Source organism: Girardinichthys multiradiatus, chromosome 11, assembly GCF_021462225.1.
Source record: "Girardinichthys multiradiatus isolate DD_20200921_A chromosome 11, DD_fGirMul_XY1, whole genome shotgun sequence".
NCBI lineage: Eukaryota > Metazoa > Chordata > Actinopteri > Cyprinodontiformes > Goodeidae > Girardinichthys > Girardinichthys multiradiatus.
In genome coordinates, this window is record NC_061804.1 from 42,175,531 (window position 1) to 42,200,512 (window position 24,982).

The 24,982-nt window shown below is 38.5% G+C and overlaps 1 protein-coding gene across 4 annotated transcripts in view; it reads left to right on the plus strand.

Annotated features, from left to right (window-relative positions):
- The window catches only part of LOC124876431 (protein turtle homolog B-like), a 211,011-nt gene that overhangs the window by 147,590 nt on the left and 38,439 nt on the right, over positions 1–24,982 (plus strand). For all 4 annotated transcript variants that reach the window (XM_047379184.1, XM_047379185.1, XM_047379187.1 and 1 more), the window contains exons 15-17: positions 1,564–1,648; positions 5,363–5,527; positions 10,051–10,096. In XM_047379184.1, the coding sequence (XP_047235140.1) occupies positions 1,564–1,648; positions 5,363–5,527; positions 10,051–10,096 (296 nt within the window). The remainder of the gene's footprint in view (positions 1–1,563; positions 1,649–5,362; positions 5,528–10,050; positions 10,097–24,982) is intronic.

The window sequence follows — 24,982 nt, forward strand, 5'->3', positions numbered from 1 at the left end:
AGCACATGATGGAGTCTGCCATTGGTCATATTGTGGGTTTTCTTGACTGTTGTTGGTGGATCCCCAGCACTGTGATATCTGTATACAACACATGCTAAGCAACTGCAAAGTAGGACAACTCAGTCCCATGAAAACCTGAATCCAACCCCTATCAGCCTCCATCAAGTCCTGGTAATGCTGTATAATACATGTAGGAGACACCCTCTGTCCCTGCTGACCTTCACTGACTGTTTTGGTGACACTGCAGCAACTTTTTGTAACACTGCTATGTCACCACTTGTACCCTCTGGTGCCGGTTCTATTTACTGACCCACTGCTGGTCTGATTGTCAACCATAATCACATCCTCTTTTACCCATTTGGTTGTTGCATCTGTTGGTGTTAATCCTGGGCAAAAGAAATTAGATGATCAACTCTTAGAGGTCACATCCCCTTCAGCATCACTGATGCAATAATGACAGCAGATGGTCTTAAGTTCAGTTCAATTCAGTTTATTTATATACCACCAATTCACAACACGTCTTCTCATGGCGCTTTACAAAAAAGTCAATTACATACATTCCAAATTGATCCTAGGTAGCAAACAATGCAGTCAAGTTCAGTTTAAGTAGCAAATTGGTTAAAAAGTTTTCTATCTCAGGAAACCCAGAAGATTGTTTCGAGTCACTGACTTGCAGCATTAACTTCATCTGGACGAGCATGTAGCGACAGTGGACAGTCGATTGCAAGTTACTGAGAATGCAGATCTCTGATGATCTTATCTGGTTGATGAGCATCACCAGGATCATGTAACACGTCCAGCAGAAACTGCACTTTCTGAGGCAACTAAAATAAGTATCACTCCCCAACAGCCTCCTCACAACATTCTTTAAAGCTCTGGCGGAGAGTTTTGATGCATCTCAGCAGATTAAATCAGTTGCAGTGTGGAGCACAACAAGGCTCTTCAGACAATAGTGAGGGGAGCTGAGAAGGTCCTTTGATTGTCCCTAAACCCTACAGGATCTTTTTCAGGACCAGGGCTCTGAACATGAGTGTGTGCATGGTTGTTTGTCTCTGTGTTGCCCTGTGATGGACTGGTGACTTGCCCAGGGTATACTAAAGGCTACTGGTGATGGGTAGCACCCACCCATGACTGTATGTGGATTAAACAGGTATTGACAATAGATGGATTGATTGCTCTTAACATTTCATGGACAGACTTCTCATACCCTGCCCATGAATCTTTTAAACTGATGTCATCCAGAGTTCTACATAGCTTTCTCCATTAAGCTGTTACTGTTAAATTGATGTAATTATGAGACCTGGTTTATCTGTTTTGTGTTTTTGTTTTTACTACTTTCTACTTGTAGAGTTTTCACACTAATATGTTGTAGATCCTTGCCTAACGTCATTATCTTTTGAATAATATGCAGAATAAGGTTTCTTCAAAAAACTAAATCAGAGTCAGGTGGCTGATATGGCATAGGAAGATGTATTTTTAGCTTTGTGGCTTTTTGAAGCCTTTGGTCTGACCCGGGCTGTTTATTTTATCATGCTAATGATTCCTCTGTTCTGGTCCTCCCAGGAGGCTTGGTATGAGTTTCGCATCATAGCCGTCATGGATGACATGGTCAGCGAGCCTAGTAACGTAGTAGGAGTGTCCAGCACAGGTAAGCTCTCACATGATGTAATGCACAAGAATTTTCTGTAGCTATTTCAGCATTCTCCAAGGTAACAGTATGCAGAACTTGACAATTCTGGACATAGAAGTAAAAGAAGTCACAGGCTGAGAGAAAGTAGAGCATTAGAAACAGTATTGCAGCAGTGTTTTTCATTCAGAGGTGCCTCTGGCTGTAACTCAGGTGTAACATCAGGTCATCTTTGCATCTCTGAGCTGAGGAGGGATGCTACTTATGTATTGCACACGCAGCACTTCCAACTTAACATTTTGCTCTATCAGCGCTATTTAATTTAGGCTTCATTTACAAGCAGACTCCTTTGTGGCATTTTGATAAGAATGACATCATCACTGTTGGTTTCTTTATGCTCAAAAGTAGATGGAAAATAATAAAAACCTTTCTATTATTAGCTGTACCCCGGATGTCTGCATGCTTGCTGAAATCAAGCCTCTCATGTTGCTCCCCTGCAGAGGTCACTGAGTACACATCATTTGGTTAAACAGCTGTTGGCAGCTAATACAGAAATTTGTCACTTTTACATAAGTGCTTTGCTGCCCTCTACTGGTTATAGTTGGGTAGCTTTGGAGTAGTCGTGACCGAAACCTACTAAATATTCTGTTGATTGTTCCACATAATGACATTTCTCCCTCTTTTGAGTGATGGCAGAGGTGATCTTTGGTTTAAGTGCTGATGCAGTTACAGATGCTAAATTAGTCGTCCCAATGGATGACTAATTTAGCCTCCCAGTCAAACATCCATCATTGGGAGAAAAGCAAATGTCTGAATGTTAGGAAGTACATAAAACCAATATATACATGGCAGACAACAACTTAGGCAGCTTGCAGCGGAGGGAATGAAGGACCTGGAATAGTGATTACTTCTTGTAGGGAGCTACTTATAACATAGGTCTGAAGGCATAATGAGGAATTCCACAATGGTCTGATTGGTTGATAGTTTTCCTAGCTTTCTCATCCACCTGTTTCTTCCCAAGAGTGCCCAGATTTCTCTACTGAGCTTCAATAATCTTGGATCACACACTCATTGACAAACACAATAAACCTGTCAATAAAAAATGTTCAATGAAATGACATAAAATACTATTACAGACATAAAAAGAGTTGAGCACCAAGAATAAATGAACACAGAGAATCAAATGCAGAGACAATTTCAACCGTTATCTTATGAATAAAGCTCATTTGGTATGCCTTACTTTGCCTAAAGCAAACAGTTTACCCCTTTGTCGTTGGCACCTTAAAACTCACAAACTTATCATTATAGTATGTAACTGGAGACGAGGAGGCATGAGTACTGAAAAGACTGAGACATTCTGCATTCTAGTCTTTATACATGACAAAAAACTAGAGTTGATTGAAGACAAAACCAGTATAAAACATAGCCTGCTGCTAAAAATGTCACCAACCACGTACACAAACCAGCTGGACTCTGCAAATCAGCTATCACACTGTTTCCGATCTTGTCCCACGTCTAAAAACATGAAAAATGAGTTGCATTTTGTTAAACATTAAGTGCTGTCCGATCTGTGAATTAGGCCACTTATGATCCACCCCTATGAATAGTTTGTTTTTAGTATTGGAATGAAGGATATAAAATGAACTGCATTTTACCATCCTGGGCTGAAAGTTCAGAGCTCTAAACCAGGGGTGGTCAATCCCATCAGCAAGTGCTGATGTCCTGCATGTTTAAGATGATCCCATGGTTCAACACACCTGGATCAAATGAATGGTTCATAGCAAGGTCGCTGCAGAACCTGGTAATGGTAGTAGTTGTGCTGTTTATTGTGCTGGTTTGGAGCAGGTATACATCTAAAATATAGATTACGCTAGTTCTTGAGAACTAGAGTTTGCAAGCTCTGCTGTATATGCTGTCTCTCAAGTTGTCTCTAAGTTGGAATGCTAATGCAATTAAAACTTTCTGCAAAACTAAACTGGAGAAAAAATGTTCTGTTATCCTATTCTCACTTTATTAGATGCAGAGAAAGGCTATGCTGGGACATTATTTGCATACAGCTATGTACTTACTGTACACCATAGAAAGGTCAGGCAGATATACAATAGTTTCGCAGATTGGTAATTTTTTGTGAAGAATCTAATATGCCACATTTAATGAAAATAATCATGCTATTTAGGGTATTTAAAAAAAACTCTTATAATCAGGAATGTGAGTGTGTTTGCTCGAAAGCCATTTTGATCCTGAGTTTTTAGATTTCAGAATCAGTGTGATGTTAGGTGTTTTCCAGACTGCAGCTATCTGGCTGCATTCAGTGCACTTCTGGAAAAGCAGGGTGGACCAACTAATGTGACTTTCTACTATTTATCTTTGTTAGAAGAGATAAAATAAAATAAGATGTAAGTTGACATATTTTTTTAAAGTAATGTTACAAGTCTGACTTATGTATCCCAGTAATCCAGACAGAGTTTCTTCTAATTTCTGAAGTGATTCATATTGCATTATATTAAACACGTTTTGATGATTTATTCATGTTCCAGAACCTGCAGACCTCAGTGTTAGGTTGGCTTGTATTCACCACACATTAAAAAAGTGTATATTTGTATAATTTGTGGTGTCAATGGCCTTTTTAACTGTAATCAGACTGGAAATTGGCAGAGAGAAAAGGGGAAGACATGAAGCAGAAGACCCCATATTGTTAGTTGAATCCCTCACAGCAACATGAAGAACCAGCAGCCTCTGTTATGGGGCGCTTGCTCCACCTCTATGCCATGGTCCACCCCAGTATAAAACAAAATGTACAAGATCTTAACATTGCAACACTTGTTAACGCTGAAGTCCTCATTAATGTACAGCCCACTGTGTCCGCTTCTGCACCAGAACCTGGGGACATCTTTTAAAGTTGGAACAGTAAAGTAAAGCAAATCATAATGTTTAATTTCTAAAGTTTTACACCTCCGGTTTTCAGTAAGCAAATTTACACAAAGGTCAGGCTGCGCAGTGCTTAGAAAAATCTGCAAAACTAAGCTACAGCTCACGTTGTATAGGTTTATTTAGCATGGTAAAGGTTAAAGGTCATGACAGGATTGTTGGAAAAAGACTGAAAGTGAACGATAAGGTATTTTGCATCACTTATAAACCCAGCAATAAACTTCATACCAACTGTCAACCATAAGGGTGGAGGGTTGATGCAGCCTCGTATTCTAGAGTTTAATTTGAGGCCATTTCTGAAGCTCGGCCCCCACTGGATCATACATCAAAACAAGGATCCCAAGCTCAGCAACAAATAGACAGCAGAATGGCTGAAAAAAGTCAAAGTTTGTGATGTCGAAAACTAGTCGGAGGCCTTTTTTCTTCTTAAACGTTGCAAGTCTTTCATAAAAGTAAACTCCTTTGCATATTTATTCCAAATAGGAGCAAGTTAATAAGGAAACAGCTAGTCCTAGATCACTTTGTGAATATTCAGAGCACTGTTTGTTCTCTCAGGGGACACTGTGCTCTTTTCCTGGGTATTCACATCTGGGTATTAATCTCAAAGCAAATATCAGCCTCAAATTTGGAACGAGAAAATGATTATTAACCTCAGAATTCATTATGAGAAAAGCCACAACACAAGGCTGAAAATGTACAAATGTTTTATTACTGTGCTGCATATTCCCCAGCAACTTGTTTTAGCTCCACCATGCTAAGAGTTTGCTGTTAAAATATGTTTTCCCAATTCAAATTGTTTCCCTGCAGACTTCTTCCCCCCTCCAGAGATGGTGGAGGAGCGTGGACTGACCCGGCCTGTGGTGGCAGGCATTGTGGCCACCATCTGCTTCCTGGCTGCAGCTGTCCTCTTCAGTACAATGGCTGCCTGCTTTGTCAACAAGCAGCGCCGGAAGAAGCTCAAGAGGAAAAAAGGTGAGGGGAAAATTCTAGCTGCTTGCCACAATTTCACCACATATAATATTTTGTGCCGTTTTGTCTTCATGTAATTGTTTTAGACTAATTCCTGCTTCTCTGCTTAAGCTAATTTTTTTTGTATTTTTCGTCTTTAAAAAGTTGATTCACATCTGTTAATTTGCTAAAGATAAAAAAAAAAAATCAGGAAATATAGAAATCCTGTAACTCCGAAGGCGTTCAACAAAACTAATCATTGAGGTGGCATTTAAGAGGAACTGGCCTGATATCACATCAAGGCTTCTTCAAGTCAACAAAATGTGAGAAAGTCTCAGAACTCAATCAAGTCTCAACTCGATCAAGATTTTATTACCAATGAATTATTTTCTCCACATTTAATCGTCACTGCAGTGAAAGCAGTGCAGGACTTACTAAAAGACTTCATGAAAAGTGGCTCAATTTCATTAGGGAAAATCCCAAAGTACAAATGGGCTCAAGGTTTTTTAATCCACTGCAACTGTTTGGTTATATCTGAACAATTATTGTTGGCATTTAGCAGCCAGCACACACTGACAGAAAAAAGATGCACCCAGAAGGAAGGATGTCCCAATTTGGATGTAATTCCTTCCACATTCCGACTAGGGATGTGTTTGTCATTGTGTAAAATGCCAGATAAATTGTATAGGACAATGATGTATTTGTTGAGGCATTGAATGCTTGATAGTGCCCTCTGCTGTTTAGAAGGTTTAAGGCAGCAAAGAAATATATATGAAAAACATTGTTCTTTAAAATTGTTTCAGTCATGAAATATTTAAATATTTTATCTTGTTATGATGTAAACTACTGGGTCAGGACTACTGGGTTAGGGTGGTTTTTTAAAAGGAGTACAGTTTATTAGGATGTTTTGTGCTTTGGCAACTGAATGAATGGACCAAAACTTTACAAACAAATCATTTTCATCAGATTTTACCACCAAGATATATTTTAATTGGACAAAGACGTACAAATAGAGGCTTTATCTGCATAATTATATGGCTTTATTTTTACATATACAATTTGTTATCATTGTTATAATACTATAAGGGAACTGCATTGCCTTGGTTGATTTGTGGGTTGGTGATATCTTGCATTCACATGTCTTTCTTCTCCTGAGACAGAAAACTGTTGCAGTCGCTCCCTACCTTCAGTACATGCATTTATGGGTTGGTCTGCATTAGGGCTGCAACTAACAATTTTAATTGTCGATCAATCTATCAATTGTTTTTTCGACCTTTCAACTAGTTATGATCAGTTATTAATGATCTCCATCATCACTTTCTGTGATTGAAACTAATATTTCAGTTGCTTGTAAAAATGTAACTCTTTTTTTGTAGTCTACACACCTGAAAAAATCTTTGTCGCTGCTTTATTTAAAACTTTTACAGGTGAAGACCAGTAAATGAAGACTCATAAAATATGAATTAGAAATTTGATTGATTTTTATTTGTAACAATATAATTTTTTATATTATATATAAAAAATATTTATTTTCAACTGCTAAAAAGTCAAATAAAGATTCAAATGTATTTAAAAACAAAATCTTCTGACCTTCAAGTTTTTAACAATGTCCCTGGTTCAAGTCCCGACCCTGATGTCTTCCCCCTCTCTTCACCTCTGTGGGAACAGACATCTCCGAAAACATCCTTTTGCAATACTTTTGCAGTACTTTTGCAATTAAGCTATATCTTGATCAACCTAGCAGATATTTCAGGTTTACACAGCTACATTCGTGCCCAAAAACATCATAAAAGTTTGTTTTGTGTTACAGAAAAAGGAATACCGTATTTTCCGCACTATAAGGCGCACCTTCAATGAATGGCCTATTTTAGAACTTTTTTCATATATAGGGCGCACCGGATTATAAGGCGCATAGAAAAGAAGCTACTGCATTCAAACGTTTGACTGGGGTTGCGTTATGAGAATGTCAACAAAACAGTCAGATAAGTCAGTCAGTCAAACTTTATTAATACACTACAAACCAGCGTTCTGATAACTGCATTCACTCTCATGGTAAGGTCTCCTCTACATAGAATTATATTGAATAGAACCAACCGCACGTTAGGAATGCATTGGAGTCTATGAAGATGAAGTTGAAATCAAACGTTAGTTAAAACGTGAAAGGGAACTTTTCCCTGATTCAATAAACACGTAAAAGAAACAGTTTGATGCACTAAATCAAACGTTAGTACTGTTAACCTTTCCTGTTTCTGTCCCCTGACCGTAGTCTGATGACACAGGGGAGACGCTTTCTCCAGGGCCGAAGTTACTAGTTTCCTCGGGGTTAACTCCCTCACTCATACGTTGCTGAGTTGAGCATGAAGAAACAGCATCAAAACACTGAGTTGTTGACGAGATTCGGGGTTCTTTTTAATGACTTTGCAGCACGTAAAAACACAGGGCTTACAGACTCATACACCGCTGCTCCGGTCGCCGTCTCTACCCACCCCACACACACAATAATACCGACGTCACTCCTTCACTCTTGATTCTCAGCTACGGCAGCACACAGCGCCACCTCTGTCCGGAGGAGTAATGTCAACATCTTCCATACACACACGAAACATACACCCCACACACTGAGCTTCTAATCACATATAGTTCAGGCAATTCCTGTAACAGTACATTCAAACGTTATACACACACAAGTGGTGTTGGACTAGGAGTAAGCACAGTACAGGTGTTTACCGCTATTACTTCGGCGACGCCCCTGACTACGGTAGCCGTAATGCTGCAAGCGGTGCGGCTTTGTAGTTTACCAGTCGTACTGAAACATTTTGACAGAGCGCCGTGTACAACCAGTATGGATCAACCAATTAACCAATTGATCCATATATAAAGCGCTCCGGATTACAAGGCGCACTGTCATTTTTTGAAAAAATTAAAGGTTTTTAAGTGCGCCTTATAGTGCGGAAAATACGGTATATCAAAATTTACTAGTTACTAGTTTTGCCGCTCTCCTTCTGTCGGAACAATTTATTTCGACCTGCAATGAATCATGGGATAGGGTGGGCCACAACACAGCTGTGGTTATGATGCTTACCAGGTAATTGAGACTATATTGCCCTCTGCAGTCTCCTTAGTCAACTGCATGTGATATATAGCACTTACCACTGAGACGGAAATATTGAGACACTCAGCAATACTGAAATTTTGCATAAACTATTTTTCATAATCAACATAATTGTTTACGTCAACAATTCGTCGCAGCCCTTGTCCTCATCATGTTCTGGTAGCCCTGTGGCTTCTTGAGCCTAAAATACAACAATCAAGCATAACATTATGACTGCAGGCAGGTGAAGTGATTAATGACATTTATCTCTTCATCATAACAGTTGTACGTGGATGGGATATAACAAGCTGTAAGTGAAGATTCTGTCCTCTAAGTTTTGTTAGAAGCAGGAAAAAAGGCCAAGTATAAGGATTTGAGTGAATTTAACAATGTCCGAGTTGTGATAGTTGGACATCTGGGTCAGATCATCTCCAAAACAGCCGGTGTGGTAGGGTGTTCCTGGTCTGCAGTTGTCTGTATCTTTCAGAAGTTGCCGAAGAAGGAACTGTGGTGAACCAGTGGCAGGATTGTGGGTGGCAATGGTTCACGGATGTATGAAAAGGTTGGCCCATGTGGTCCAGTTCAACAGATCCTGCAGCTGAAATTGCTGAAGATCTGAAAGTTGTCACACATATTACATCACAATGTGTTGCATTTGAAGGAGCATACATACACCCCGTAAGAGTGTACCTGCTGACACCTGTCCACCACCAAATACACCACATTAGGCATGTGAGCATCACAGTTGGACTGGAGACCTTTGAAAGAAGATGGCCTAGTCTGATAAATCTTTTTGGTTTTACAACACATGACTTGGTGTCACTTACCAGGGTTCAGTAATAGGCTAAGGAGCACAACAAGTTTGCTTTGCATAGTAGACAAACAAGTCCTGTCCATAAAGGTTCTACTACACAACTTACTTAAGGATCTACAGCTAACATCTCAATGCCAGAAACCACATGGCAGCCAAAGATGTCCAGCAAACTATTAGGCAGGTGATCAGAATGATATGCCTGATGGGGGTGTGTGGGACTGTCCATTCTTCATCAGTGCTGATCTGCCAAATCTTAAGGAGCTGTTCCACCAGCTGTAGACCCACTTGCTACAGGAGGAGGACACAATGGTTGTGTGACTCTGTTCAACCCCATGTGTCTGAGCCTGAGTTGGTTTCACACCCTACTGATGTGGGACCATCAGTGCGGCCATTTGGTCAGCCCTGTTGTTCATTTGTTCTGATATTTTACCATTGCATTAATCACATGTACATATCTTCACTGGACTTATTAGAAGGTGCTCGGTTCATGTTGAATGATTGAATGATTAATTACTCAGTTTTAAAGTTTGTTCTCCTCCTTCTCTCTTGCCTACAACTACACTTCTCTGCCTGTTTTATAATTATTTTCCTGATAAAACGTTGCATGCAGTAATACTGTTTTGTGTTGTTCTCTCACTCCAGATCCCCCACTGTCCATTACCCACTGCAGAAAAAGCATGGAAACACCGTAAGTATTCCTCCCAGAGCACAGATGCACTCCTACAAACATCACCAGTTAATAAGGATTTCTTTTTCATTTGTGTAGGTTTCTGTTTTTCCGAAAAGGCTGTCTTTAGTACTCTCAATAGTCAAATTTACTCTGAATGCTTGTATATTTGATTCTTATTGTTAAGGACCACATTTTCATAAGTGCAATAGTTACCTTACTGAAATCATAGGAATGACAACTGCTTTCTAACACCAGGTTTTCTTTAACATGAATAAATGTTTACTTTGAGTAAAACTAAATCATATAAACTGGCGTTATTAAACATTAGATCTGTCAGGAAAATCATTTTTAATCAATGACTTAATTACTGACCACGATCTTGATGTTATGTTTTTAACAGAAACATGGTTACATGAATTTAATGAAGCTCCCATTCTGATAGAGGCGACACCTCAGAACTACAATTTTCTTTGTGAGAGCAGACAGCAAAGAAAAGGTGGAGGGGGGGCACTTTGTTTAAAGTTTTACTAAAGTGTAGAAAAGTGTTTCTGGGCAAATTTGACTCTTTTGAATATTTGGCTCTCCAGGTAAAAAGCCCGGTCCGGACCATGTTCTGGAATATTTACAGGCCTCCTAAGTCCAAAACAAACTTTTTCAGTGATTTTAATGAGCTTTTATCTGTGATATGTGTTGATTATGACTGTTTAATTATTGTGGGAGACTTCAACATTCAGATGGACAATCCTGAAGACAGAAGTGCAATAGATCTACGTGACACTCTTAGAAATTTTGGTTTGACTCAACATGTTAAACAGCAAACACACAAACAGGGACATATTTTGAACTTGATCATCATTAAGGGTCTGAACATTTCCAAGGTGTCTGTAACTGATGTTGCTCTATCTGACCACTTTTCTGTTTTTTCTGAAAGCATCATCTCCAATGGCTCAGTTTGCCAAAGAGACATGATAAGAAAACGCATCTTTAAGGACGGTGCTGCTGAAACCTTTAACCAGATTTACTCTTCTACCTCCACTTTGCCCTATAACACTGTAGATGAGCTGGTAGATAACTTTCATTCTAAAATTCATTCATTCTATTGCTTCAATTAAAATGAAAGTCGTTTCTGGGAAGAAAATGTCTCCATGGAGAAGTGCTCCACCAGTCAGAAGTGAAAAAAAGGAGTGTCGAAAAGCTGAACGCAGGTGGCGAAAGACTGGACTCCAGGTTCACTATATTATCTATAAAGAGAGACTATACAGATATAACCTACAACTGAAAAATGCAAGGGAATCTTTCTTTTCTGAGATCATCAGCAAAAACATTAACAATGCTGGTGCATTATTTGCCACGGTCAACAGATTAACAAACCCTCCTGTAACTGTAGCATCTGAACTCCACTCTACCAGGGCCTGCAATGAATTTGCTAACTTCTACACTGAACTAGAACTGATTTTGACAAAGTTTCCCAATTTCACCAAATAAACTACAAAAAATTTGAAGAAATCGTACACCAACTAAGCTCATCTTCCTGCTGTCTCGATGTTTTACCCACAGCTTTCCTTAAGAAAGCTTTGCCTGTAATAACATCTGATTTAACACAAATAATAAACACGCCCCTTTTGTCTGGTGTTTTCCCCCATGCTCTAAAAACAGCAATTATCAAACCTCTATTGAAAAAGAGCAACTTGGACAAGCTGCTGCTACAGAACTGGAGGCCTATATCGAACCTCCCCTTCATCAGTAAGATTATTGAAAAAGCTGTGTTTCAACAATTAAACAACTTCCTAACAATGACCAGCCACTTCGATGTCTTCCAGTCAGGCTTCCTGCTCACCACAGTACAGAGACGGCTCTTGTCAAGGTGTTCAATGACATCCGTATAAATGCAGACTGTGGCAGAACCACAGTGCTGATATTATTGGACCTTAGTGCAGCATTCGACACTGTTGATCACTCCATTTTATTAGAGTGCCTGGAAAACTGGGTTGGCCTTTCTGGTACAGCACTCAACTGGTTTAAATCCTACTTGAAGGACAGGGACTTTTTTGTGTCAGTAGGTAACTTTACATCAGAGAGCACAAAAATCACATGTGGCGTTCCCCAAGGGTCCATCTTAGGGCCCCTTCTATTCAATATCTACATGCTCCCCCTAACTCAGATTTGAATAAACAACAACGTAAGTTATCATAACTATGCAGATGACACACAGCTATATGTTACGATGTCACCAGGTGACCATGAACCCATTCAACTGCTTGGTAAATGCTTAGAAGAAATCAATGCATGGATGGGCCTAAATTTTCTTCAGCTGAATCAAAACAAAACTGAAGTAATAATCTTTGGACCAAAGGAAGAGCATTTAAAAGTTAGCACACAGCTTCAGTTAATACAGCTAGAAACCACCAGTCAGACAGCTGCAGTTGATCCAGAACGCTGCTGCCCGCGTCCTCACTAGAACTAAGAAAGTGGAGCACATCACCCTGCTTCTAAAGTCCCTACACTGGCTCCCTGTAGCTCAGAGAATAGAGTTTAAAATACTTCTGTTAGTCTATAAATCACTGAATGGCTCAGCACCAAAATACATTACAGACTTGTTGTCAGCGTATCAACCACCCAGACCTCTCAGGTCATCTCGCTCAAATCTACTCTGCAGAACCAGAACCAGAACCAAGCATGGAGAAGCAGCTTTTAGTTCTTATGCTCCACTAATCTGGAATAAACTCCCAGAAAACTGTAAAATCGCTGAAACCCTAAGTTGCTTTAAATCAAGAATAAAAACGTATTTGTTTAGAGTGGCCTTTGACTGGGCCATCTAAACATTATTAGTTAAGTTTTCAGTCCAATTTTCCTTTCATTTTCTTATCCATCATTCTATTCTCTTTATTTTATTTTTATTTATTTAAATTACCTCTGTTATTTGATTTTCTGTATCATTGTAATGTTTTTCCTCATGTACAGCGCCTTGAGTGTTTTGTTGCTGAAAAGCGCTACATAAATAAACTTGACTTCACTTCACTTAAATGTATAATTAAAGGTTATTTTTGATCTCTTTCATACCTGGAACAAATATGTGTTCTAGGTAGTTTTAAATATCCCAGACAGCAATAAATACACACTCACAATGTTTCTGGAATAAGGTTTTACTCAGGACATTAAGAGGCGTGAACAGACCTCTCTCTACATCTGTTTAGTAGTCTAAACACTATGACCAACAACTCCCTTCAAGCTGCAGAGCTAATAAACTAATACATGGATGCATTCTTAATAAATTAAAACAGCTTTTTGAATGAATACCATGTAAATTTTGTTTTGGTTAAAAGTTTTTATGTATTAATTCAGAATTAGAATTCTCTTTGATGAAATACATCCTTCGATCCATCTGTTGTCTTCCAATTATATGAGATCGGGTAACAAGTCCAGTAGAGAAACGCAGACATTCCTCTTCCCAGCTACACTCTTTTGCGTGAGTCTGGCTGCCCTGCAGAGGGTACCTAATTCAACAGGTTGCATGTAATTGGATCTTGTTCTTTCAGTCACAATCCATTTCACATGACCATAGTTAAAGGTTGAAATGTAAATGGACCAGTAAATCCAAAACTTTGCTTTTTGTGCCTCAGCCCTTCTTTCACACAACAGACCAAAACAGCACATGTATTACTGCATACAAGCCAACAGTCCGTCTATCCGTCTCCTGCTCTTTCCTGCCATCACAAGACACCAAGATACTTGGATTCCTTCGCCTGAGGCAGAGACCCGATGGTGCAGTCCACGTTTTTCTAGATGGGAAAAATGTTCTGTCACATGTCTTATACTGATTAATAAATTAAAAGGTGCTGTGTGGGGGCGCGGCGCTGATGGTGTAGGGGTTAAGTGCGCAACCATATACGGAGGCTACAGTCCTCGAAGCGGCCGTCCCGGGTTCAAGTCCCGGAACTGGTGACATTTGCCGAATGTCTCCCCCTCTCCCTACCCCTCTTTCCTGTCTGCCTACTGTCAAAAAAATAATAATAATAAAGGCTACTAGTGCCAAAAAAAATATCTTTAAAAAAGGTGCTGTGTGGATGAGTTAGCTTTCTCTGTAGTGTGAGGTTTTATTTTATTATGTTGTAAAATAGCTCATTGTTTGGTTATAAGGAGATATTAATAATTGTAATTAACGATTAACTATTAATAACAGAATTATTAATGAAGTTAGAATATACAATTTTTCAGTCAGGGGACAAATCATAGCACCACCTATGGGCAATGGTGACAGGTTTAACTGTTAGAAATTAATAACAATTATAATTAACAATTAATTATTAACATAATTACCAATAAAAAAAAAAATTGGATTTTTAGTCAGACTTGCAAAGTGGGGCACCCCTTGATGAAGAATCACTGGCCGATCATCTTTCAGTCTGTCAAGTATTGTCCTGTTAATCCCAGCCCAATTATGCGGTATTGTAGGACAATAAGGGAAAGGAAATTTGAGATTTGAGCAGGCAGTGTACCCTACACAGCAGATTGCATTGAGTCACTGACTCGATGCAATCTGCTGGGTTTCCTTACATAGAAAAACTTTTAACTAGTTTAAATAATAAACTGAATCCGACTGCACAGTTTGATAGTTAGGATAAATTGGAATGTATGTACCTGACTTGAAATCTGTATGATTCGATTGAATTGACTTTGTAAAGTGCCTTGAGATGACGTGTTGTGAATTGGCGCTATATAAATAAAACAGAATTGAATACCCCTTCTTGCCAAGGAGGACCACTATCCTGCTCTGCCATTCCAGATGCATTGTCCCTGCCTGGGCCGCCTTTCCACCGCACAGCTTTTTGACCACCTTGGTGACTTCAGCCTGGGTGATAAATGAGTCCAACTCCAAAACCCCAGTCTCTGCTTCCACCATGGACGGCGTGATGGCAGGATTGAGGAGATATTCATTCCACTGCCCGATAATGTCTCCCGCCGAGGTCAGCAGCTACCCACTCCCACTGTGAACAGTATTGGCAAAGCATCCCCTGAGGTGCCGGACGGTCTGAACACACGACTTGAAAGTCGATCGACAATGTGAGAGAGAAGAAAAGAAAGCAGCGCACCGTAGAAACAGTAGACCCAAAGCGCAAGGCTACTGTACTAACACCCAAAATAACTTAATCAGTAAGTCTAATTTAACAGGCTGCTGTGAAGTAGTATTAGCGCAATTGTAAGGAGCTTCAGATTGGCTTATCCGCTACAGTCCAAGTGATACTTAGACCATTCTAGCTTGACCTAATGTATCCCTACCCAGACACAAAGACCTTTTACTTTTAGCTGGTCCTTCTGCATCTCTTGCGAAACTGATTGCGGGACCACATGGCACACTTCCATGGCACAGCTGGTTGGCCCCCAGAGACCATCCTGCAATGGAAAGAGAATGTTTCATCAAGTGAAACTAGAGACATTCTTGTTTCTTCTGGGGAATCTGGTCTCAGATTGTACAAGCTAGGACCACAAGCATCGGGTCTCAGCTTTGGCTGTTAAAGAGAAAAGATCTCTGGATATTTAAACAATAATCTTAAAACTTTATTCCAAGCTTTTTCTTCCAGGTGTCCACTCAGGAATAAACAAGTCAATTAATTTCAAAAGTACTTCATTAATCCCAAAGAGAAAATAAATGCTGTAGATCATATTATGCAGGGGTCTTCAAAGAGCCGTTGTAGATGCTGATGGCTGTGGCCAGAAGGGATCTCCTGTAGCGCTCCGTCTTACAGCAGATCTGAAGAAGCCTCTGAAACTCTGTTGTTGTAGGACAGTCTCATGAAGAGGATGCTCAGGGTTCTCCATAATGTCCTTCATTTTATGAAGAATCCTTCTTTCCACAATGATCTCCAGAGGTTCCAGAGGAGTCCCCAGAACAGAGCCAGCCTTCTTTATCAGCTTGTTGATCTTTTTTAAGTCCCTGGTTCTGATGCTGCTTCCCCAGCAGATGATGGCAGAAGAGATCACACTCTCCACAACAGACTTATAGAAGATATGCGGCATCTTGCTGCAAGCACTGAATGACCTAAGCTTCCTCAGGAAATAAAGTCTGGTCTGTCCCGTCTTGTAGACGGCTTCACAGTTGCATCTCCACTCCAGTCTGTTGTCCAGGTGAACACTGAGGTATTTATACTCCTCCGCTTCTTCTCCCATGATGGAAATAGTGTTTGACCTATTATTGTTTCTCTTAAAATCTACAACCATCTCCTTTGTTTTATTAACGTTCAAAATGAGATGATTGTTTCCACACCATGCCACAAAGCGGTCCACCAGCTCCTTGTACTCAGCTTCTTGTCCATCTCTGATCCACCCCACAACTGCAGAATCATCCGAGTATTTCTGCAGATGACAGGAGTCTGTCTTGTACTGAAAGTCTGAGGTGCTGCTGACTACCTAGTTAGACACACAAACCTTCCTCACAGTGCTGCTGGCTTTGTCCAGATGACAGTGGGTTTGTTGAAGCAGGTGTATGATGGCATCTTAAACTCCAACTCCACATTGATAAGCAAACTGAAGGAGGTCCTGATAGTTTATTGTTTGCTTACTCAGGTGGGCCAACAGAAGTCTCTCTAGGAACTTCTTGATGTGGGATGTCAGACCAACAGGTCTATAGTCATTGAGGACTGATGGGTAAGTTTTCTTTGGTACCAGAACAAGACAGGAGGTCTTCAAACAAGATTGGAACTTTTTCCTGGGTAAAACTATGGTTGAAGAGGTGCTGTAGAATGTCACAGAGCTGCGGTACACAGGCCTTCAGGCCTGTAGAGCTGACATGATCTGGACCCGCAGCCTTTTTCCGGTTCAGTCTCTTTAGTTGCTTCTTCACCTGACTTCATAAGACACGCGGGTGGAATGGGGATGTAAAGCGAGCATCAGCATCTTCTGATTTGGTTGAAGACAAACATGTAGAAACAGAAGGGTCCATGGCTGAAGTGGAAGATAAAACATTTAAGGTGTGACAGGAAGGCTTTGGCTCAAAGGAGGGTGGGGTGTCTGTTTGGCTGTGAGCAGGAGAGGAGGATGCTGAACGTATTTCTGAACTGAACCTCTTAAAGAAAGTGTTTTTTTCATTGGCTCTGTCCAGACATCTATTGGTCAGATCATCCTTCTGCCTGAAGCCTGTGATCTTCATCATCACTAACCACACATCTCTGATATTGTTTTGCTGGAGCTGCTCTCCAGCTTATTTTTGTACATTTCCTTGCTTTTGTGTGAGTCCTTGAAATCCAATGTTTTGTTTACCCTGGTAGAGCAGCTAACAAACGTTGGAAGTGTAGCAGAGAGTGAAGCATGGTTAAAATCACCAGATATTGCCACAAACGTATTGGGGTGTTGTGTCTGTAGCTTAACAACATACACAAACTGGATGGAACTGAGATGATGGCATCACATGTACTGTCAGCACAGAGACATGCACAGTGAGGAGCAGAGAGGGAGAGGATTAAAAATAAGAAAACACTGGCTGCTGATTCAGCAAAGTGCTGTAAGGTAATATTTGTTTGTAAGGAAGCAGGTAAGACATAAACACTAGTGGTAAAGAGCAAAAAAGTTCCACTTTGAGGAGCTAACTGCAAAAAAAATGTAATCTAACAAATTTTATGTTTTTATAAAAGATATTCCACATTTTAGAATTAGGTTAATGTACAGAATCTGGAAAAAAATATTTGTTTATTGCTAAAATGGAATTCAGATTCTGTGTACCTGTCATAAACTCCCATAATAAATTACTGTATTGGATTATTGAAATCCTTCTAATATATTATTTTATTTAACCTTTATTTAACCAGGTACAACATTTTGTTTAATTATTTTAAACACTGTACTACTTTTCATGGCATACCTGTATGCATTGTTTATTTTTTCTAGAATTTTCAGCAAATTATATTTCATGCCAATTACATCTGAAATCAGTGTACTTGACTCACCATGAGGTCTGTTAAGCTCCAGCGTAACTGGGAGTCACTCTGTAAGACCTTTGGTGTGATTAGTTTCTGTCTGGAATGAAAAAAAAACATGTTCTTTATTAGGATTATAAGATTCAGTGGAAGTAGCTGGTTTCATGTTTTCTTTCACATATATTTTTTTCACTGATTGCTTTTTATGATCTCCTAAATTTGACTGCATTGTATTATGATTGGATGGAACTAAACTGCATTTTACTGAATTCAAATCGGATTGGGTGGAATTGAAAGTATTAAGATAAATTGGACTGAATTTATTAAATTTAGAATAAATTAAATACAAAAAACTGAAAATAAATTGGATCTGTTGGCTGTGCAGTGGGGGGACTAGGGGTTGTTCTTTCTGACTTCACGTGCTGTCAGTTGACAAACATCATATCTGTACATGAGCCAACATATTGCTCGTGTTACCACTTCTGGATCTCCGTTTTCTTTACTGTGTGCCTTTCCACTGGCTGACCTGAATGCTGTGCTCTACAGCTGGTTACTTCCACAAGGCTTTTTTGTGCATGCACTGAGCTTCACAATGCAGACAACTTGTTGATAGGACATAAATGACACAACAAAACAGTCAAGACCATTTTTGTTTCAAACGAACATGTTTCTATAAAGTTTTTTCTGAAGCTTTAACATTGATGCCAGTACCTGTGTGTGTGAACTTTTGTACAAATGTAAAATGTTACAAAAAAATATATATTTTTTGTTAATCAAAGGTTAAACCTTTGCTATAAACCACATCTGCTGGTTTTCTTTAAACATCTGCTGGACAAAGAACTTTCATTTTACTGTTTATAGCCCAAATTGACATAAACATTATTTATGATGTTTCATTTGTTCTAATAAATGCATGTTTCATTGTTTTGGATTCTGGTGATGGATAAGACTTTAAAAGGAGGATTTTGTCATTGTATAAAAGTCAGTGTAGTTTCAGGTCTTTATATTCTTTTTCTATCATGACATTTTTCATGCCTTTAATTTGCCCAGTACTTCTATCAGATGATTTCTAAATCATTAATGCCTCTTTTCCATTTTAATGAAACGTTCTCTTCTACCCTTCTTTTTTAATCATACCTCTCATTAACAAACCACCTTTTAGCCCTCATATCTTCTGTGCTTCTTACTGTCTACTCTCCCCACCTCTACAGGAGTCCAATTAGTTTCTTTCCCAGCATTGAGTCCTACTGGGAAGGGTTGGCTGCACAGTACAAGCCACAATCTTCCAGTCCTCAGTGAGTGTGCCAACTGTTGTCTCCCTGGTCTTGCACACTCCATAATCCCATATGCACTTTGATCCTTAAAGCCCTGTCTGCATGCTTCCAGCCAAATGTCCCAACTAGGCAACAACAATACTGGCCAGTATAGACGGTAATTGTAACATGCAGTCTAGCAACTGAAATTCTAGACCAACTATTTCCCTACTACTCTAATTGAAGAGGTTTGTAATATTTAGTTTTTTTCATTGTTAGTGGTCTTATACAAATGTTTATACAAATTCACACTTCAGCGTGAATTTGTATAAGGGCCATGGCTTGTTATGAGGAAATGGGAGTGAGGCCAAATTAGCTTTAAACACTAACAAAGAACAACATTTCCTATGTGTACAATGCAGAGTGGAAGGGTAAATATAACACTATTGATAAAATATTTATCTTCGTGGTCCACATTAAGGAACAAAGTTACTGTACACCCAATGCCTAACCTGTAAATAATGTCAATATTAACAACTTTAAAACTCAAAGGAAGAACATCCTGAGCAGAGCAAAATCAGTATTGGGCTAAAGATAATGGTGACTCGTGTTTTTTTACTACCATCTCCTACCAGTCAACATGTTCTTCAGCATGTTTGAAATTTTGTAGTAACGGAGTTAGGACAAAGTGAGACAGATGTGGAAAAACACAAACTTTATCACTGTGGTGGCTATGGTTTGTATTGTAGAAAGCAATAGTGGCTATGGAAATAGGTTTCTAAAAAGCTGTCAAATCTACATGGTTACGCAAAACCAAAATTTCAACTTTACAGAAGACTTAAAAAGAAACTTTATAAAATTAAATATATATATATGTATATAAATACATATATATATATATATATTTTTTTTCTCTCTTTAGTTACCACGAAAAATTGTTAAATGTCCATTTGCCAAATATTCCTGTTATTTCGGACAGGACCTGTAATGCAAACCTAGTTTTTATTGAATAGACAGAAAATGTGTCTGCAGTCTGAACAATGTGAAAGAAGCAGCATTTTACTGTATTTATTGTCAGGTAGACAAAAAAGATTTGTAATGTTGCTTGTGTCCCTCCAAATTTTTTACAAATGAGAAGACTTTACATTTGAACAAAATAGTACCAATAATCACATGCAGCAAAGAACCATAATTTATACTCAACAACAAGTGTACAGGGCCATATGTTTAAAACCGTAAAGTTCCTTTTAGGTATATCCTTTACACTGTTACTTTTTGTATTAATTACTGTACAAGCTCAGTATGGCATAGTCTCTGCAAAATTATTTTATTCTACATGTAAACTGAAACATGTTTTGTTGTCATCCTCACCTTTGAACTGAAAAACCTCATCATATTTTTTATTTCATTCCAAATACTGGTGCACTTGGTTGTTTCTTTCAGTTTCAAAGCTGTCTTCTGATTGTTTTATTCACATCCAAGTTGTTAGTGGTTGTTGTAAACTGTCAAAAGTTTAACATCGGTGCCACTACTTCTGAGAGTTAAAATATATAACTTGTATTTAAACAGGTAAAGCCTAACTGAGATTAGAAATATCTTTTCCAAGACAGATCTGGCAAGACAGTAGCAGAGTTACAATACAACAAAATACATTCATACATGTAGTTGCAAGAAGTTAAACTGTCTCTTTCCTGGTGACAAGAATTCAAGAGTGTCCTGAATTCACCAACAGTCTCCAGCTCTGTCAGCGTTTAGTCTTTCTGGAATTTAACACATTTAAAAGCTCTCTTGCCCAGTTCAGTTCTGACTCTGTGAACTGAAAGAGCTAGGTGAAAAAAAAGCCTGAGATCGCAGTCCGTGATGATTGAGGGGCCTTGTCATAATAGCAGTCAGGTAGGAAAGGAGTAGTCTCAGAATGCATTTGTACACAAAAGCAGCCAATGTGAATGTCTACGGACAGACAGAAAAGGATGGCCAGCAGCTGCGTACAATTGACAATGGTGGGCACAATATCCATTTTAATTGCAGGAAAAGATATTGGCCATGACTTACCAACATAACAACATAAGCCTGGACTTCTTAGGATTCAGTAGTAGTTGTGCCAGATGTGACAGGACTCTGTTAAAAGAAGTCTGAACCAAGTTTGCACCACAGAATTAGTAGAGCAGTAGATAACAGCATCATCTGCATAAAGGTGATGCATTACATGTCGTAAATCCTGACAAAGGTTATTAACATATTCATTATACAGCAGTGGTCCTAGAGTTGAACCCTGAGGAACATCATTTGCTGTGGGGATAACTGAAGAGCAGGATCCTGCTGATTGCACACACTGTGTTCTACCAGACAAATAGTTTCTAAGATGCTTATATCCATCATGTGTGCTTTAGTCTACAGTAATTAAACAACTTTAGAAAGAAATATACAGTAAATTAAATTGAAAGTTAATAACAGAGCTTTTATTCAATCAGTGAAGTTTAAATGGTGTTATTTTACATTTTGTCCTCAAACAGATGAAAGTTACTCCCACACTTACCTATATTTTAAAGAAAGAGAGGAGTAGTGATGTCATATTTAGACACAATTACAAGTTTAATTGTTGAGCCAGTCTACAAGAAAAATAAATTGGTAGTGATTCATAAATTACATGACCCCTCTGTGACTTCAAACAGCTGACAACGCACTGATTTATCATGTTTCTGCTGCATGGAACATAAACAGAATATTATGAATTTAATTTCCTTCTTCTGATAAAAACTTCTAACAGAAATATAAAAACAGGAGGGTATGTTTACTGTACAGTTAAATTATTAAAGAGTGTAACATATATATATTGTAAATCCCCGTATGGTTTGTACCTCTGTAGCGGGGTCTGTCACGTTCTGAGGTTTAGGTTGACCAAAGCGCATATAAGAGCAGCATATTTTAAAAATCTTCAGCTTTATTCCAAAGGGTTTCAAAAATGAAGCAAAAGCACTGCAGGTGAAATCAATAAGTCAAAATCCAAAACTTACAAAGTAGACTCTGCAGGAAACATGGTAATACTTAGACCATAGTCGAGGGTAGAGAACGGGGTTGTGAACGGAAGGAACCAGCAAAGTACAATGAGAACCAGAGAGCTAATAAACAGATGGGAGTGAGGTATGGACCAATGAGACACTGAGGCAGGTAATCAGATGAGAATGGAAATTAGGTGTGGACCAGGCTATAGAGAACTGAGGGAACCTGGATGGTTGCTAAGGTGACCAAACTAGAAGACAAAAGGAACACGAGGAAAGCTAGACAATGACATAACCAAAGGAACCTGACTACAAAAACAAAACTATAAATAACAAAACTCAGGGAAACAGACCTAAGCAAAACTATGGACGAAGATAATGGACCAAAAGAAACATAAGAACCTAGAATAATCATTAGTTAAAGTAAACTGAGAAACTAGAGGGAATAGAAGAGAACCCCAAAACCTAATAATTAACAAAGAACCCATAAAGAAACTCTGACCATAAATAAATAAAACCTAAACCACAGAAAGGAAACCAGGACGAGGAGGAACAGAGAAAATAAACTAGTAAACAAAGAGCGCAGGTGAACAAATACCAAAACATAAATGAACACAGATATACTAAATGAGAAACTAAACTAGAAACTACAAGGAAGACAAGGGAACTAGAATAGCAACAAATATAATAATAGTCATAATCATAAGAAAACCATAAGAAATAGGAAAACATAATAATAACAATAATAAGAAGAAAACCATACAAAGTAATAAGAAAGCAACCATGAAGAAAACTTAACGAAAAGGAAAGAAAACAACAAAACACTAGGAGGCGGTAGAGGGAACAAAACTAACAGGGAGCAAAAGGAAATAAACAAACATGACTGCAAAAACCCAAACTAAATAAACGGTTGAAAACACAAGACCACAACAAAGTCCAAAATGTTGCATCACGACAGGGCCATTGTTTCATGCATGTTCAGCACCACAAAACATAGTTTATATAGAAAAAAAACCTTCACAGAAATGCCAAGACATAAAAGCAGAAAGACGCTCCTGGGTAGCAGCCTACATAGAGCCAGACCACATTGTTCCACTGATGCTTTAAAAACTTTCATCCAGTTTGAACGAAATAGTGTCTTACAAGCCATAGGTCAAAATAGACCAGATTAAGTGTAAAACTGAAGGTGTCTGTCTTTTTTAAAATAGTACAGAAATGAAAAACAAAGGTATTTTTGTCAGTTCACAGAATAAATGGTAAAACATAATGAAATAAGGTTTTCCGCTGCTAAATGCAATACTCACTCAATGTGACAGTGTCTCATTGCATACCTGGTGACCTGTTGATTTTCCATACTCCACCATTTGTATTCCACTTCTGTTGCAAATAACCTGAAAACAAAATGATATTGCTACTTCTGGGTTTAATCAAGCTGGCAGATCTTGAAACTCTTGTGTGTCATCATTGTCAAACAATGAATGCATTGCTTTGGTAAGGAGTGTTAGACAATATCTAAGTATACACATTTTCTGTCAGAAATGTTGGGTCAAAGGAGTGTGAATTATGTTCTCCTTTTGACGTGAGCCATAATTACCTCTAAGTAATATATATGACATTTTTGTAACAGTATGACACATAACAATTAGGTATGAATAGATTTACCTTTACACCGCCAGCAGCTATAGACATTTAAACCAATATTTCTCTCATTCCTGAACTTGGAAAGTGTTGGCTCTGTTATTTGGAGGGAATGTCAACATAGAATTGACTTTGCAAAAATGTCCATCTCAGCTGAGTTTTAAACTTGACAAATGTTAGTGTTGTATCAAACTAAAATTTGTTATATTCTTACTGCTCTGTCTGAGTTTTTAATCAGTTGCTAGGATTTGCCACAAACCTACCTGGGATACCACTTGGTGTTATATTGGTGTTGATGAAAGCTACAGGCTGCTGCCTACATCTGAAACAAAACCAGAATATTTCCATTTCTGATATTCCTGAATTGCATGATTTACATTTGGTTCTGAATGTGTTGTTTTTCTACCTGACACCAAAGCTAAGTCCAAACAGGTGTGTTTATATTCCTACCATTCTAAATATTTAATGAATTTTAAAACTGCGGTTTTGTAGTTGTGTAACCAGCTAACCAGGTTTTTGGATGATGGGATTTGGGGTTTTACGTTCTTTATTGGTACTGTTAAATAAACTGACGTTTTGCTCACTTATAGCTGCCTTGAAATATATGTACATTTGCCAATATTTTAATTGTGAAAACTGTTTATCGTTTTAAAACTGTGGAAAAATGTAGTGTCATGTAGTACTTGGTGATTGAATCAAAATAGGCTCTGAATCCAGTTTGTTGTTGTCAGGTTATTGTTCTTAAATACTTGTAATTGAGTTCAGCATGATTTTCTTTAGTGTGTCATAATTATGTTATATCCTTCTTCTGTGCACCACCCTGACTGCAAGAGAAACTGTTGCCATGTGTCACCAAACATCTGCATCCCCACTCTGTAAAATGGGTCTAGGATAACTTTATATTTTGCACTACACTAAAGCCTGAAAATGATAATGCAGCATGTTGCTGGTTATCCATGTTTGTAAATGACTTTTTATGAAGTAGGTGTTTTGAAGTACAACCCTTATGATCCTTATTCCTAAATATAAGCGCTGTTTTCTTTAATGTCACGTGTTTGTTTTTAATGCAGGTGAAAATGTCTTCAGCACCATCTGTGAGTCAGAAAA